The sequence below is a fragment of the Leptonotus elevatus genome, chromosome 4, assembly GCF_054856555.1.
Source record: "Leptonotus elevatus isolate MCC_2025b chromosome 4, RoL_Lele_1.0, whole genome shotgun sequence".
Lineage (NCBI taxonomy): Eukaryota > Metazoa > Chordata > Actinopteri > Syngnathiformes > Syngnathidae > Leptonotus > Leptonotus elevatus.
Window position 1 is genome coordinate 7,283,968 of NC_141242.1, and position 13,296 is coordinate 7,297,263.

At 41.8% G+C, this 13,296-nt stretch overlaps 3 protein-coding genes, 1 long non-coding RNA gene and 5 other non-coding genes across 11 annotated transcripts in view; 8 read left to right on the forward strand and 1 right to left on the reverse strand.

The window, feature by feature from the left end:
• Positions 1 to 114: 114 nt before the first annotated feature.
• Positions 115 to 4,011, forward strand: rpl4 (ribosomal protein L4). Its single transcript, XM_086074461.1, has 10 exons — positions 115 to 281; positions 840 to 1,011; positions 1,095 to 1,201; positions 1,414 to 1,552; positions 1,846 to 1,970; positions 2,115 to 2,244; positions 3,131 to 3,287; positions 3,468 to 3,555; positions 3,688 to 3,804; positions 3,891 to 4,011. Exons 1-10 carry the CDS (start codon positions 279 to 281, stop codon positions 3,960 to 3,962), a joined length of 1,110 nt encoding a protein of 369 aa, XP_085930587.1. The 5' UTR covers positions 115 to 278; the 3' UTR covers positions 3,963 to 4,011.
• LOC147175308 (small nucleolar RNA SNORD16) lies at positions 1,252 to 1,350 on the forward strand. Its single transcript, XR_015094747.1, has one exon. It is a non-coding gene; the product is annotated as a small nucleolar RNA SNORD16 (small nucleolar RNA).
• LOC147175309 (small nucleolar RNA SNORD16) lies at positions 1,680 to 1,780 on the forward strand. Its single transcript, XR_015094748.1, has one exon. It is a non-coding gene; the product is annotated as a small nucleolar RNA SNORD16 (small nucleolar RNA).
• LOC147175310 (small nucleolar RNA SNORD18) lies at positions 3,323 to 3,394 on the forward strand. Its single transcript, XR_015094744.1, has one exon. It is a non-coding gene; the product is annotated as a small nucleolar RNA SNORD18 (small nucleolar RNA).
• Positions 4,012 to 4,504: 493 nt separating the features above from the next.
• Positions 4,505 to 4,573, forward strand: LOC147175311 (small nucleolar RNA SNORD18). Its single transcript, XR_015094745.1, has one exon. It is a non-coding gene; the product is annotated as a small nucleolar RNA SNORD18 (small nucleolar RNA).
• LOC147175312 (uncharacterized) lies at positions 4,523 to 5,841 on the forward strand. Its single transcript, XR_015094668.1, has 2 exons — positions 4,523 to 4,723; positions 4,900 to 5,841. It is a non-coding gene; the product is annotated as an uncharacterized LOC147175312 (long non-coding RNA).
• Positions 4,759 to 4,826, forward strand: LOC147175313 (small nucleolar RNA SNORD18). Its single transcript, XR_015094746.1, has one exon. It is a non-coding gene; the product is annotated as a small nucleolar RNA SNORD18 (small nucleolar RNA).
• map2k1 (mitogen-activated protein kinase kinase 1) lies at positions 4,992 to 11,851 on the reverse strand. Its single transcript, XM_086074460.1, has 11 exons — positions 11,587 to 11,851; positions 8,140 to 8,350; positions 7,910 to 8,056; positions 7,757 to 7,834; positions 6,585 to 6,636; positions 6,273 to 6,397; positions 5,887 to 6,091; positions 5,733 to 5,797; positions 5,605 to 5,666; positions 5,472 to 5,517; positions 4,992 to 5,392 (listed from the first exon to the last, which is right to left on the reverse strand). Exons 1-11 carry the CDS (start codon positions 11,667 to 11,669, stop codon positions 5,279 to 5,281), a joined length of 1,188 nt encoding a protein of 395 aa, XP_085930586.1. The 5' UTR covers positions 11,670 to 11,851; the 3' UTR covers positions 4,992 to 5,278.
• The window catches only part of megf11 (multiple EGF-like-domains 11), a 118,632-nt gene continuing 115,375 nt past the window's right edge, over positions 10,040 to 13,296 (forward strand). For 2 of the 3 annotated variants that reach the window (XM_086074451.1, XM_086074453.1), the window contains exons 1-2: positions 10,040 to 10,088; positions 10,582 to 10,720. The gene's annotated coding sequence lies outside the window, so the exon portion shown is untranslated. Of the gene's footprint in view, positions 10,089 to 10,237; positions 10,333 to 10,581; positions 10,721 to 13,296 lie in introns of those variants that run through there. The other variant, XM_086074452.1, reaches the window with a different exon arrangement.

A 13,296-nucleotide genomic window follows, 5' to 3' on the forward strand; every position in this document is an offset into this window, starting at 1 on the left:
AAGAAATAGTCCCCACAAAAGACACCACCTTAAATGGACAGATTTCGATCAACAGGATGGAAAGTCGCAAGTTAAATGCTAAAATACTAATTACAAATATACAATGTTTCTTTTGTCGTTTTTACAGTGTCTTTGTTCATATTTGTCTTTTGGCGGAAGTGGCGTTCCTTTCGGCGGAGGCATAAAACGTCGAGGGTTTATTATACACTTCCTTTTTTCTGTGGCCGCCATAGCGAGAGGAGCGTGGTTCTTGGCGAGCCGAAACTTAAATAACTATTATGGTAAGAAATTACTGCCATGCTCTTTGTGTAACATATATGTCGCGTTGTTGTAACAACGGTATCTTAAGGTTACCAACTAGAAGGGTTATTTTTTTATTGTAATCAACAGTTTCGATCTGCATTGCACCCGGCCCCAGCAACTAGCACGAGGAGCCATTTTGAACTAGTCGGCTATCTCCTTGTGACACGTGTGTCAGCTTTTCCCACAACTTTTCTATCGAAGCCCCAAAAATATTATTTACAAAAAAATACAGAATAACCACATGCAGCTTTTGTTTGTGTAGATTTATAAAAAATATTTTGTGTTTCAGCTATGTTTGCAGGTGCACTTTGTAGACCTACGTAGCTAGGCTAACTAGTGAGCTAACAGGCCCCGTTCGGCTTCTTTACGAGTTAAATATAAAAGATAGTTACTATTTTCATTCCGTTAAATTAAAACTAACAATGGATTATGTAGACTCAGATTGCATTCTTCTTCATGACAATTACATAGCATAATAGCTTTGCGTAATCTTATCGAATAGCTACTGAAAGTAAATAATGATTTTTGCTTTTTAGGCCTGTGCCCGACCCCTAATCTCGGTTTACTCCGAGAAAGGAGACTCCTCAGGCAAAACTGTAGTCCTGCCTGCAGTGTTCAAGGCTCCCATTCGCCCTGATGTTGTGAATTTTGTGCATACCAACATGCGCAAGAACAATCGCCAGCCCTATGCAGTCAGTGAGCTGGCAGGTGAGTGCATTTAATACCGGTCAGTGCCTCATGTAAGCATTTTATGCAATGATGTTAGTTACATAGTGATCTGTGTATTTTAGGCCACCAGACCAGTGCCGAGTCCTGGGGTACTGGAAGAGCTGTGGCTCGTATCCCTCGTGTGAGGGGTGGAGGTACTCACCGTTCGGGCCAGGGTGCTTTTGGAAACGTATCCTTTTTCAATTAGACACCGTCCCGCTACTGGGTAATTGTCACACGTGCACTGATGGTGTAATTTGCGTCCGACACTGCGTCCAGTGACAGAATGCCTACTGTCAAATACTGGCTCAGCTGACTGACGAACATTGTTTCTGAGCATGCTAGTTTACTATTTTAAATATTACATTAGTGTTTGAATAATAACCTTGACTTTGCTATAAGATGTGTCGTGGAGGGCGCATGTTTGCCCCCACCAAGACCTGGCGTCGCTGGCACCGCAAGATCAACACAAGCCAGAAGCGTTATGCCATCTGCTCTGCTTTGGCTGCTTCTGCCATCCCTGCACTTGTCATGTCCAAGGGTGAGCTATGCCTCAAATGGATCACTATCCTTAACTGATAATTTACTTGGTTTACGGCCATACTACCCTGAGAACTCCCAATCTTGGAAGCTAAACTGACGATTCAGTAGATTAAGTTGAGACCACTTGCGATGATGGTGTAATTTGCGTCTGACCTTGTGAACAGTGACAGTTGCCTACTGTCTCAAAGCTGTCACAGGGTGTTGATGTGTGTTTTAAGTCTGAGCAGGTTCAACTCGAGCTTTTATGGTCAATGTGTGGTGTTCCAAATGTTGACATGATCTCCTCTGCAGGACACTGTGTTGAGGAAATCCCAGAGGTCCCTTTGGTGGTTGAAGACAAAGTTGAGGGTTACAAGAAGACCAAGGAGGCAGTGCTCTTGCTGAAGAAGCTTAAAGCCTGGAATGACATCAAGAAGGTAGTCACAAGTTCCAAGAATTTGTTTAAATTTCACAACGAGCATTGGTAATTCATTAATAGGTGACTATAGCGATTTTGATGCAAGTCAAATGTACTCAACAGTTTTTGCAGTGCTCTAATGTTGTAAATCTCCCATTTTAAGGTGTACGCCTCTCAGCGCATGCGTGCCGGTAAGGGTAAAATGAGGAATCGTCGACGCATTCAACGCAGAGGGCCTTGTATCATCTATAACCAAGACGCTGGTGTCACCAGGGCATTCAGAAATATTCCGGGTACGTTTTCATATTGTTGGTAGGAGTGGTTAAATACGATTTTATAAAGTTAGTCCTCGAACAACTCTGCTGTAATATAATCTCGACTTTCTTTTCTTGCAGTCTGTCACGTGTGCACCGTTTAAGTTTGAATATGGGCCAATAAACATTCTCAATCTTAATGTTTATCTGAATAAAGCATACTTTTTTATATGGCCATAAGTGTAGCCCTTCGAGACTACCAATACCTTAAAAAAAGATGAGAAAACGTACAAATTGAATTTAAATAAGGTAATCTAGAAAATATAAAGATTATCAGCAATTTCTCTTTGTGCAATAGCAAAGATGTTCTTAAATGGTCAGTTAATGGCACACAGTTGAAATAGTGCAGGAGTAAAACTAAAGCGCTGAAGTCAACTTTGAAATATTGAACACTAACATTGTAGTAACACTTTGAATAATGTAGTTCTTGCCCAGAGTGGATCAGAGGGCCATGCCTTTCTGTCAGGTGTCACTTGATGAGCGTGCATGCAAATAGATGGACACGTTTAATTTAAACTTCTTGTTAAATGATACTCACACGGTCAGCTTGATAACGTGCGGTCTCCTTTTTTAAGTGAATAAACAATTATTTTTATGCGATCCCAGCTTTCATGTGGACATGGTTTTCGGCCTCGTTTTTCTCACCATCACATTAACCTGAGACTTTACATTGTGTAACATTAAACCAAGCTATTGGAGTTTCATTTTCCGATCTTCTCATACTTCTGAACTATTTTGTCAATTTTAGACCTTCAAAAAATGTGTAAATAAGTGCTTTTTAAACCTAGAACCGATCAACTTAAAATTAAGTGATTGGCCTGATGTCCGATAAAATAAATTGTATGAAGTTGCACTTGTTTTGCAGGCATCACTCTCCAGAACGTGAACAAGCTGAACTTACTGAGACTTGCCCCCGGTGGTCATGTTGGTCGCTTCTGCATTTGGACCGAGAGTGCGTTCCGCAAACTGGACAATTTGTACGGCACCTGGCGTAAACCTTCTACCCTCAAGGTCGACTACAAGTGAGTTTATTTTGGAACTGCACCGTTTGCTCTACTTACTGTGATGAGCTTTCCTACTTCATGGTCCGTGTTTTTGACACCCGTGATATGAATGAAGTTCTGAGTCTATCCAATAACTCAATATGGTTGACATTTTGTGTTGTAAATGAAACAAGTTGAGTAATAGTCCTTCCATTTCAGCTTGCCAATGCACAAGATGACCAACACAGATCTGGGCAGGATTCTGAAGAGCGAGGAGATCCAGAAAGCACTTCGCGCACCCAGGCAAGTGAACGTTTAATTTTTATTTTCCCTTTGTCTGTGTTTCTGAATCGTGGTATGTGTGAAGTCCTGAGCAAAATGCTGCACCTCACATTTAATGGTATTCGTCATTAAGAGTTTGCCTCCACCTTGCAGGAAGAAGATCCACCGCAGAGTCCTGAAGAAGAATCCTCTGAAGAACTTGAGGATAATGTTCAAACTGAACCCGTATGCCAAGTCAGCCAGACGTCAAGCCATTCTCAAGCATGACCCCAAGGTAAGAAACTGGCAACCACTCTTGGTATTTGGACATTGTATTTTTATTTGACGAAATGGCTGATTTGTGTTTGTTTGTTCCAACAGATCAAGGCTAAGATGCTGAAATCCAAGAAGAAGCCTGCAAGGAAGGGAGCGCCCAAGAAAGTCAAGGCTTAAATTTATACTTGCCTGGAGTTCATTGAATAATAAATAAGTTTGGTTCAAATCAAGAGTCGGAGCCATCTTTAACATTTTATGCTAGAACTACTACTGTAGTCGGCAAAGCATTTTAGAAGTCATTGCGGGAATGCACTACCAAACCAACTACAATTTGTCACGTTTCAAACAGTGTACAGTTGCGGCCAACTCTCTAAAACAAATTGTGTACTGCCAAAACGTTTTAGTACATGGTTAACCAAACCTATTTTTCTTCCTGATCTTGTAATCATTTAAGATGAAGGTAAGAATAGGTAATGGCGTGTGCATGTTAACGTCAACTTTTCAAACAAGTTTTCATGAAATTATTTTCTACAGGAATCACTGCAGAATGAAGTCAACCTTCCTAGCATAACCCCTTGGTGTTCAAGTTGGCTGCTCCCATACATGGTCTGGGTGCTTCCTGTAAGATGGATGAGCTGCATACCACCTGCTGTCACCTTGCCTCCACATTGACTGCAAGTGAGTTTCTAGTGTGACACTATCAAAAGTATAAACTTTTGCTACTATGATGAGCTTCCTACTTCGGTCCGTGTTTTTGACAACTGTGATAAGAGTGAAGTTCTGAGTCCATTGCATGGAACATTGATTTAACATGGTTTTTGTAAGGGGAATAATTTGACTACTATTCCATCTTTCAGTCTGCTGATAATCAAGATGACCAACACAGACCTGAGCTGGATCTTAAAACGTGGCATCCAGAAATACCTATGGGCACCCAAGTAAGCAAAGCTTCCGAACTTAAAAAAAAAAAATTAGGCTGTGATGATACTCCTACTTCTGGTCCGTGTTTCTGAATCCTGATTAGTTGGAAGTCCTGAGCAATGCATACCATATCTAGCTATTGCTTAAGTGTGTATGTACAGAGTTTAACCTAAATGCTATTTTGCACTTTCAGCACTACTGAAGAACTTTTGGAAGCCTGGGAACAAGCACCTGCTTAAACCGAGGCATGATCTCAAGCTGGATTTCAAATAAGGCAAAGGAGGCGGCATCTTCACAGTTTAATTCACCAAACTTTTCACAACAACAGTTCTTAGCGTGAAGCACACTTACGATGGCATTATTAATTAGAAAAAGATGGCTTTTCAGGCAGGCTTGCAAAGCAGCCCAAATTAGTTTCACTTTTGTAATTTCACTTGGCATGTCTGTTTGAAATTAAAATACATAACATTTGATTGCACTTTTTGGCCTAACACCTCATACAAATCATAGAGAACCCTGTAGGACGATTAAAGGGCACACACAGCTTGTACTGTCTAATTCGCTGGTGGTGGTCACATAGCTGAGCCATGAGTGGGCGTCCCAGGCTGGTTGAGGCCAATGGTGGTGCACAACCAGCCGGCAAAATCAACTTGCTCTGCCTCTGACTGTCTGATGAAAGAGTGCACCTGTTGGGAGAATGACATGGCAGGTGAGCTGAAGCTTGAATTGTGCAGCATAGTGATAATGTTTCATCGATACACCAACCATCAACTGTTTCAGGTCTGCCCTTTCTGCTGGGTTCTTTATCAAGCTGAAATGGAGGTTAAACCGGTTAAAGTGGCAGTTTAAAATATGTCCGGTAAAAAAATGAAAATTATTTCAGACCCTTTCACCTTACCATTTATTGACAAAGTCTTGGAATTCTGAGCTGAATAACATCCCGGGCAACTTTGGTGGAGGCTAACCAGAAAATACTGTTAGTGAAGTAGTTACCATTATGACATTTTCAAATGGGTGAAGCCTCACCTCATTTACTATATAGTCAAGTAATTCAAAGATGGCCATTGGAGGCCTACTGTCCGATCCATATGCTGAAAGTACAAAAATGCATAGTTAACATGTGCTGGAGGGGGGGGGGGGGGGAAATATTCAAAGGTTGGAACTTTGTCCTTGGACTTACAGCCGCCAGGTCGCCCAGGAAGCCCAGCATTTGGTGAGGACTCTGCGGAGTTTGCACCTCCCACTGAAGTCCCAAAAATGTGTTCCAGCTCCTTTGTGTCAGGCGGTGGGATAGGGAAACGTCCAATGGCCATTTCAACCAGGGACAGACCCATACTCCAGATGTCTGACTGGACCGAGTAATGGGTGCCCTGTAAACGCTCCGGCTGTGTAAAACGATAGAACAGGAAAATAATACATGATGCACTGCAAGGGTTAGGGTTGAGCTGAGATTTGAACCTAGAACTTATTGACTGTGTTTGGTGACCATGCCGTTCTGATTGCAAATGAGTTTCTCCTTTTTCCTTGCCGTTTGCGTGGAAGCGCTGCGTGTCCACATCAACTTACAGACATGTAGGATCGGGTTCCCACAAAGGAGTTGGCCATGGAGTCTATGAGCTGTCCACTCACTCCAAAGTCGCACAGCTTGATCTCACCGCGGGAATTCACCAGGATGTTCGATGGCTTGACATCTGACAGAGGGAGAGATGATGTGAACATAATGGGGATGGCGTCGCTCAAGTTTGACAGGTAGCATGCAACATATGAGACCAAATTTGTAGTAGTAATGTTGGATAAGTGATCCAATGGCAAAGACTAGCACTATTTTGTTCTGTATGAAATACATCAGTGGTGTCAAAGTGAGTTTTAGTTATTGACCTCTGTGCATGATCTTGTGTTTCTCCCTCAGGTAGGAAAGCCCTTTAATGACCTGCAAAAATAAATAATTTCAGATGTCAACATGCTTGTAGTATTTTATTTTTTTGCTGAGCCACAACTTTAGCAGGGTGGCCAGGGTGATGCAATAAAATACTAAAGGGCTTATAAGGTGACGCATGTAACCAAGAGGTTCCGGGTCTACCTTTGCTACACACTGCACATGGCTGGGAAGTCCGTTTATGGTACAGTCCACAGTTATGGTTTCACAGAATAAAATGCACAACACAAAACCTTGCCCAACACAATCATTATACAAGCAGACACAAATATAAGGAAAGTGAATGTTTTGCTGGCCTTATTAGATTCTGTAACTCATTTTTCAGCCAATCCGTGATCAGTAGTTACCGACGGCTGCAACATTTTGCATACTATTATTTATTCAAAGCACAATGTCGCAACCTGCTAATTCGTTACAATTCTAAAGGTTTCTTTTCACTTGGATTTGTTCCTGCTTGTGTTCGTTTCTTTGGCATTTTATTTCATGAAATCCTGACTGGGTGGCATGAAAAATGAGTTCCCAGCCATGTTAATTGTATAAGATGTCAAAGTAATCTAAAAAAAATGCTTACTACATGTATCGAATGTTTCATTCAAAAATATTTTGCCTCCACCCATCAACACTTATTGTGATGGATGGTCAATCCAAATCAGGGGTGCCAAAGCCTGGTCCTTACACAGCCTATTTCAGATCTTTCCCTCCTCCAGCACATGATCAGCATCAGACAACTGCAAAGTTTGCTGATGAGCTTGATCATTTGATTCAGGTGTGTTTGAGGGGGGAAATTAACCTCTAAAATATGCAGCACGGTGTTTGAGATTGGTGAAGATGTAACTTCGCGGGTTTTTTTTCTCCACTAAACTCTAATTGAGCTTTCATCAACTTGTTTTGTGTAATTATATTCTTGGCAAACCGAGCTGTCTAGTGGGATCCACTGAAGCTGTTTGTCTTCATTTGCCATTAACCCGAATCTATTTCAGTCTGAACCAGCATCAAAGAACGACATATGGGCCTTGTCAATCCCTGGAGGTGTGAATTTATGCTTGCATGAGTGAATCATCCCGGAAGTTTGTGGTGGTGGGGGGGGGACTGAATATGAATGTGGGCTACATACGGCAATGCTGATTTTGCCAAGGATTTGCTCTGGGATCTTTCCAGCTTTCTTGAGTGACTGATCCAGGGAGCCACCATCCTAAATCCAGCAAGAAAGTAAAAGATCTCAAGGAGGACTCAAAAACAAATTTGCATTAGAAAATGGGAGCGCTACCATGTGCTCCATGCAGATACTGATTTCGCCATCACTGTAGAAAGCTCCATAGAAGCCCACAATGTAGGGGGAGTTGCATTCATGCAGCACTTGAAGCTCCCTTATGATCTGGTTCCTGATAGCGGGTTTGATTTCCAGGTGGATGAGCTGCAACGGAAAAGCCGTCACTTAATACTCATAATTTCCAGGGAGGAATCTAAACTGCTCTGCAACCTTATACACAGCTTTACCTTCCTGGCCATGATCAGACCAGAAGGTCTGTGGGAAACCTTGAAGACGACCCCGCCGTTGCCCGCGCCGAGCTCACAAATCTTCTCAAAGTCGTCGTCCTTCAGCTCTCCCACTTTCTGCTTCTGCGTCAGGAAAGCTTCCAAACGTTTGCGTTGCTGTTCATCCAGTTCCAGCTCTTCCAGTTTCTTTTGCAGCGCCTCTAAGTTTGTTCTTGCAAAACAAAACAAAAGACACGTGCATGTTAGAATTTCTTCTACAGAAGAATTTGTCATTTGGGGACAATGACGAGCAACCAAGTGAACAGAAAAATCAGCGAAAGTTACTGTTTAGCCATTTCTATTCTCTCGCCCATTTTGTCTTATGTTGCGCATGCGGCTTTCTGTCGCTCCTTTAGCGCTGTCATGGTAACCGATTACCTTGAGAAGCCAACAGGATAAAGCATTAAAGAGCTCTTTTGACAGGCCGCTATTTCATTTATTATTGGTGTCGAGCCGCACTGCATCATTCTGAGTGGTGTTTCTAATATCGAGTCTTGATTGACGGTGTCGTACATCTGCGTTGGGTGACTGCCGGAAAAATAATTAAATACAAATATTTGATTTCTGATCGCAGGCCTGTATAACGATGAATACCGCATGCCGAGTTTGAGTTCGCCGTGGGCGGCGTGGGCGTTTTGTCGACAAGAGCAGAAAAGTGGAGGACGCCAGAAATGCTAAAGCAGCCTGAAAAACACACACACGCACACACACACGCACACACACTCACACATGCTCCACGCACTACATGTGGGAGGGACCAAGAGGAGCGGCACGCTTGCTTGTGGCGGAGGAGGGAAGTGTGCACGACGCAGGCCTCTTGAACCCCATCCACACAATGACCAAGGACATCTGCTAGCGTCGAAATAAAGAGATGCAGTGGTTATGTCATCTGTACTTTCATTTGGGACTTTTTAGCATGCTGACACTTCTCTTGCTTAAACAAGGGCCTCGTACAATATAAATGGTGGCATTGTAGGGGGAAAAATACAAAATATTCAATGTTTTATTCAAAAATAAATCAACCCAAAAATTACAAGAATGTGTTATATGTGCACCCGTTCGTCTAAACAGCATTCTGATTTATAGTGTGTCTGTGAAATCTAAGTTGAGCAGCAAAATCCACCTGTTTTTATCCATTTTGCCAGTTGCTATCGACTAAAAATGACATCACAGCTGCTGGGCTCAAGTAACAACCAATTAAGGCTCAGCTTGCTAACATCACATGACCAAACTCAGAAAACAGGTGAGCTGAGATGAGTGGTTGTTGCCTGAGCCTGCGCAACTATGATGTCCTTTTAAGTCAACAGCACTGATTTGAATATATGACTGGATAGCCGATAGCGATAGCCCATACACGCCCGTGCAAGCCGTTGAAGCGACAGGGCGGCCATCTTGCTCCTCCCATCTCGCGAGTCGACTACTGTATACGTGCAGATTAGACATATTCAGCTCGTAGGCAGTTAGTATGGGGCCGGGGTTTAACAAGTAAAATAAATAATTAACAAGTGGACGTATGGGCTGCTTTATTTTATCACTCAGCTCCTTAGACCCCAATATCAGATTTGGCAGAGGCATCTTTTGTTGAATTAGTTATAATTATTTAATAAATAAAAAAAACATACAAGTTTCCTCCTGTAAACATTAAGCATATAATTTATACATGTATTTAAGGCAAGTTGTCTGAAATCCTCTTATGTTTAACAAATTTAAAACATCCTAAATCGTGCTGTTTCTACTAATTACTGTCTTAAATGTTCTCCAATTTCGATAAATGTATAGGATTGTATGCCGTCATATGGCAGCCCCACGGCTTCAAAAGTCTTGGCCTATCTGCTATCCAGTCATATATTCAGATCAGTGATTGACAGCAAGTGGCAAAATGGCCGCCGCCCTGATATGGATAACAACAGGTGGATTTTCCTGCTTTAACTCATATTCCATAAACATAATATTATTCAGAATGTCATGTTTAGAGTTAGATTAGTAGTGAGGTTGCATAGAACATATTTGTGTAAAGAACATTAAACAGTTTAGCAACAGCATAGCAGACTAGCGGTTAGCATTAGCTGCCTCACAGTTTTGAGATTTGGGTTTTTCGAACGTAGGCTCAAGTTTCCTTCCTTTGTAGACTTTGGATGTTCTGTCAGTGCTTACGTGAGTTTCTCCCCATACTCCCACTTCCTCCCACATTCCTAACACATTGGTTAGCTACACTGAACCGAACACTGAATTATCAATACGTGTGAATCTGAGTGTGAATGTTTGTTTATATGTGGTCTGTGATTGACATTGGGCATTCACGGTTGGAATCGGATCTTGTCTGAATACTACGACTGAGAACTTCAGTGTGAAAGAGGAGGCAGATTTCACCATGTCATAAATTCTTAACTGTTGTTCCATTAGGGTGTGCTGTTCCTTGGCTAGTCACCACCTGCCTCAAGCAACAAGGAATGTGTTCAAGTATCATGCTAACACCATGTCGTCAGTAGCAGCAGTAGCAGTAAAGTCAAGACAACTTTTAGCACACGTTATCAACCCTGAGGTATGTTTTTCAGTTTAAAAAAAAGGAATGTAGCCTACAGTACTATATGATGATCTGTTCTTGGCATCCAACCGTTCCTGCGAGACAAATATTTACTTTCACAATCACACATTTAAATTTACAGAGAGGAGGAAAAAAAAAAAAAAAAAAAAAAGTATATATATATATGCAGTTAAGAATCATTTATTTTTGATTTTTGAGTAGATTGTCTTTCAGAATAAACTTTGATGGTTTGAGTTTTAACAATATTAATATTCACAATTGTATATTTCTATATAAATGAATCTTTGATAGTGTCAGTCAAAACGGAATACTGTATTATGTAAGGCAATATTGCTAGTGCTTGTTGGATTCCTTGAGTTTGTGCGGGTGTACCTAATGTGGATTTATATTTATGTTTTTTAAAGACAGATGTGTGTATATATACAAAAATACAGGGGGGGGGGGGCAAATGGGATACTGCATTCCCTTCAGATGCATGATGACACAATGGCAACACAATAAAAATATTCCACCTCTTTGCCACCTTGGAAAAAGCATCCAACATGAGAGTTGACACATTATGTAATTCCCTGCATGTTTCTTTGGCCTGGCTGGGAAGTGATAACTAGAGCAGTGTCACAACTACTCACTATCAAAATTACTGGTGGTGGGAGGAAGCCTACACACCAAACTTCAATTCATGAATAGCCGCAGACATATGCAGATTAGGATCTTATATAATAGAAGTATATTCTATCAAATGTAATTGCAAAGCCGAAATTGAAATAATATACTGCAAGATCAAGATCCCTCTGTCTAGAGAGTAAACCATGCAACTCCTAAATATGAGCACACACACGAGGGGGTGTTTTGGTGACACTCACTCTGTGGCTCCGCTGCCGTTGATGATATTCCCATCGGGGATCGGGTTGAGTTGGATCGGCTCCGGCTTCCTCCTCTTCTGCATCGTGTTCACAAATGACAAGCGAAACCACCGCTGTGCTGATGAAGATGATTATTGTTGGTAATAACAAGGAGGACTGTGATGAGGATCGAATGTGAGAAAGTGTTAAAAGAGCGACTGCGGCGTTGTGGCGACCTGCAAGACTGAGATAGTTATTAATGGCTGGATGGGAATCATCCGGAAGATGTGACGTCACGAAAATATTTACACTGGTCTTCCGCATGGCCGTGCGTGGTTTAGCGCCCCCTCTGCCGGCATTGAGACGAATTACAAGTCGTTGCAGCAGGGTTAAACTAGGCCATTTTTACATTTAATAAATAAAATAAAAATACGAAACGCCAACAGACGACAATACTGTAATAATGATTACATTTACGCAATGTATGTATTCAATGTCAAATATGGGTCAGTTTAATTGAACAAAGATAATGTGTTCGTAGGAAGCCATGTATTATGTTGCGTGAACGGCAACAGGTGGATACGCAAGTTTTTGCCATCTAGTGGAAGAGCATTTCTGTCCAGCCTGTCATAGCTAGAGGAACAAAGAGACATTATTTGTAGCATAATGTGACTTGGACCACAAAATAAAACCAACCCTTTAAGGTGAACTGCACAGTAAAACGTCTTAGTGCATATCGATGTTCTAATTGCAAAACCGTCTCACATGTAAACGGGGACTCGTGTGCTCGTTTCCTCCTCTTTTTCTATTCCCGTATAAATTTGGTGCCCTTTTAAACGTCTGGATGCTCTAAGCTGAAACCGCCCGCAAATCCAGCGGAACCATTAGAACACACTGCCCATGTAACCATGAAGATCACAAGTCAAGCGTGACTCGAAAGCCATGGAAATGTTCTGTGGCGTCTCAGCAGTCAGCACATTGTCCTTGGTTGCAGACGCACGAGACCGCTGAAACGTGTCTGCCTGACCAAAGAACATCTTGCTGCCAGAAGAATCATTTTCTCCATAAAGCAGCACTGACAGACAGGGAGGAAAGATTGGCTGTGTCCTGTCTCAGCCTCACGGACACAAGCCGTATAAATTCTAAGTTGCTTTTGACAAATTGGCTTACGCGCAGCCGAGCAAAGCAGGCCTCTAATACCGTTCTCCTGCTTGGACCATAAAACATCTACGCTCGCCGAGAATTTTATTTTCGCTGCCTTTAACCTCTGAGAGTGAAATGTGTTCTTTAGAGCTGTGTGATAAAATGATATATTATTATTCCACAGAGTTATTTTTTCCAAGCTTTTGGGACATTGTGCTTCAGATTTATGCTCTGGACAAAATCTCATTTGTGATACACTCTCCCCCCAAAAAAAGACGTTTAAAAAATGGGTTTTGCTCATTGTTACTTGCCTTAGATGTTTGACCTTAACTGTGCTGGAAGATATATGTGCACAAACACGAGAGTATGAATCTACTGAGGGACCAAAGTGAATCAAATTAAGACATAAACCTACAGGGATTTTATTGCGAAGTATCTTGTTGGGAATCTTGCTGAGGCTCACTGTAAAAGCCATTTTTGTTAGTAGGCTACTGTCCTGTCAATGATTTATGTTGTGGATTTAAACTTCCCACCACTTGGGGGAGCAGTGGCGCCAATTTGACACAAATCTACTTATTAGGATGATGA